This window comes from Primulina huaijiensis, unplaced genomic scaffold (assembly GCF_012295235.1).
Source record: "Primulina huaijiensis isolate GDHJ02 unplaced genomic scaffold, ASM1229523v2 scaffold206648, whole genome shotgun sequence".
NCBI lineage: Eukaryota > Viridiplantae > Streptophyta > Magnoliopsida > Lamiales > Gesneriaceae > Primulina > Primulina huaijiensis.
Window position 1 is genome coordinate 824 of NW_027354549.1, and position 1,044 is coordinate 1,867.

The following is a 1,044-nucleotide window of genomic DNA, read 5'->3' on the forward strand; positions in this document are numbered from 1 at the left end:
ATTTGAGCGTCGGAAGTCTTTGTCGGCCACTCAGCTCTTCTGACGTTTTGCTTGTAACTCATTGCCAATTACTTTTTACTTCCAAAATTATGTTGACAAATAGACAATGTTTAAATTAGACAAATAAATTTTAAACTTACATCCTTCTGGATAGTTTACATTTTACACGAAGCCGTCATCTTATCCCTAAAACAACATTTAAATACAAGTGTTTCCATTCATCTTATCTAACAAAGTTTCCCTAACATGGCTTCATTTGCTCCAATCTTTGCGATCCTTTTGTTCCTAGTATCCCTCTCTGATGCACAATCCTCGTTTCGACCCAAAGCTCTCCTTCTCCGGGTGGAAAAAGATGCTTCTACCCTTCAGTATATCACCAAGATCAACCAAAGGACACCTTTGGTGCCTGTGAGCCTGGTTGTTCATCTTGGAGGCCAATTTTTGTGGGTTGATTGCGACCAAAACTACGTGTCATCCTCATACCGACCTGTTCGTTGTCGCTCTGCCCAATGCTCACTCGCAAGATCTACTGGATGTGGGGATTGTGTCAACGGACCTAGACCTGGCTGCAACAATAACACGTGTGGTGCTATCCCAGATAACCCCTTCACCCGCACCGCAACCGGTGGGGAGCTAGCACAGGACGTCTTGTCCGTTGAATCTACTGATGGGTCAAACCCCGGCAGGGTCGCTACCGTTTCAAATTATATATTCACGTGTGCCCCCACGTTTCTACTCGAGGGCCTAGCACGGGGTGCAACAGGCCTGGCGGGGTTGGGAAGGGCCCGAGTTGGTATGCCATTGCAATTGGCAGCCGCTTTCAGCTTCCCCAGAAAATTCGCTGTTTGCCTGTCATCGGGCGGCATTATAATTTTTGGAGACGGCCCTTATAGCCTCCTCCCAGGATTGGAACCTTCATTTAGATACACCCCGCTGTTCATCAACCCTGTCAGCACCGCGTCGGCTTTCTCACAAGGTGACCCTTCTGATGAATACTTTATCCGCATAAACTCCATCAGAATCAACGACAAACCTCTTTCCATC

The 1,044-nt window shown here is 46.9% G+C and overlaps 1 protein-coding gene across 1 annotated transcript; it reads left to right on the plus strand.

Moving 5' to 3' along the window:
* Positions 1–204: 204 nt before the first annotated feature.
* LOC140966477 (probable aspartic proteinase GIP2) lies at positions 205–1,038 on the plus strand (the record flags this gene model as incomplete). Its single annotated transcript, XM_073426751.1, has 1 exon — positions 205–1,038. A coding segment is annotated over exon 1 (792 nt), but the record flags the coding sequence as incomplete, so codon positions are not given.
* Positions 1,039–1,044: the final 6 nt, after the last annotated feature.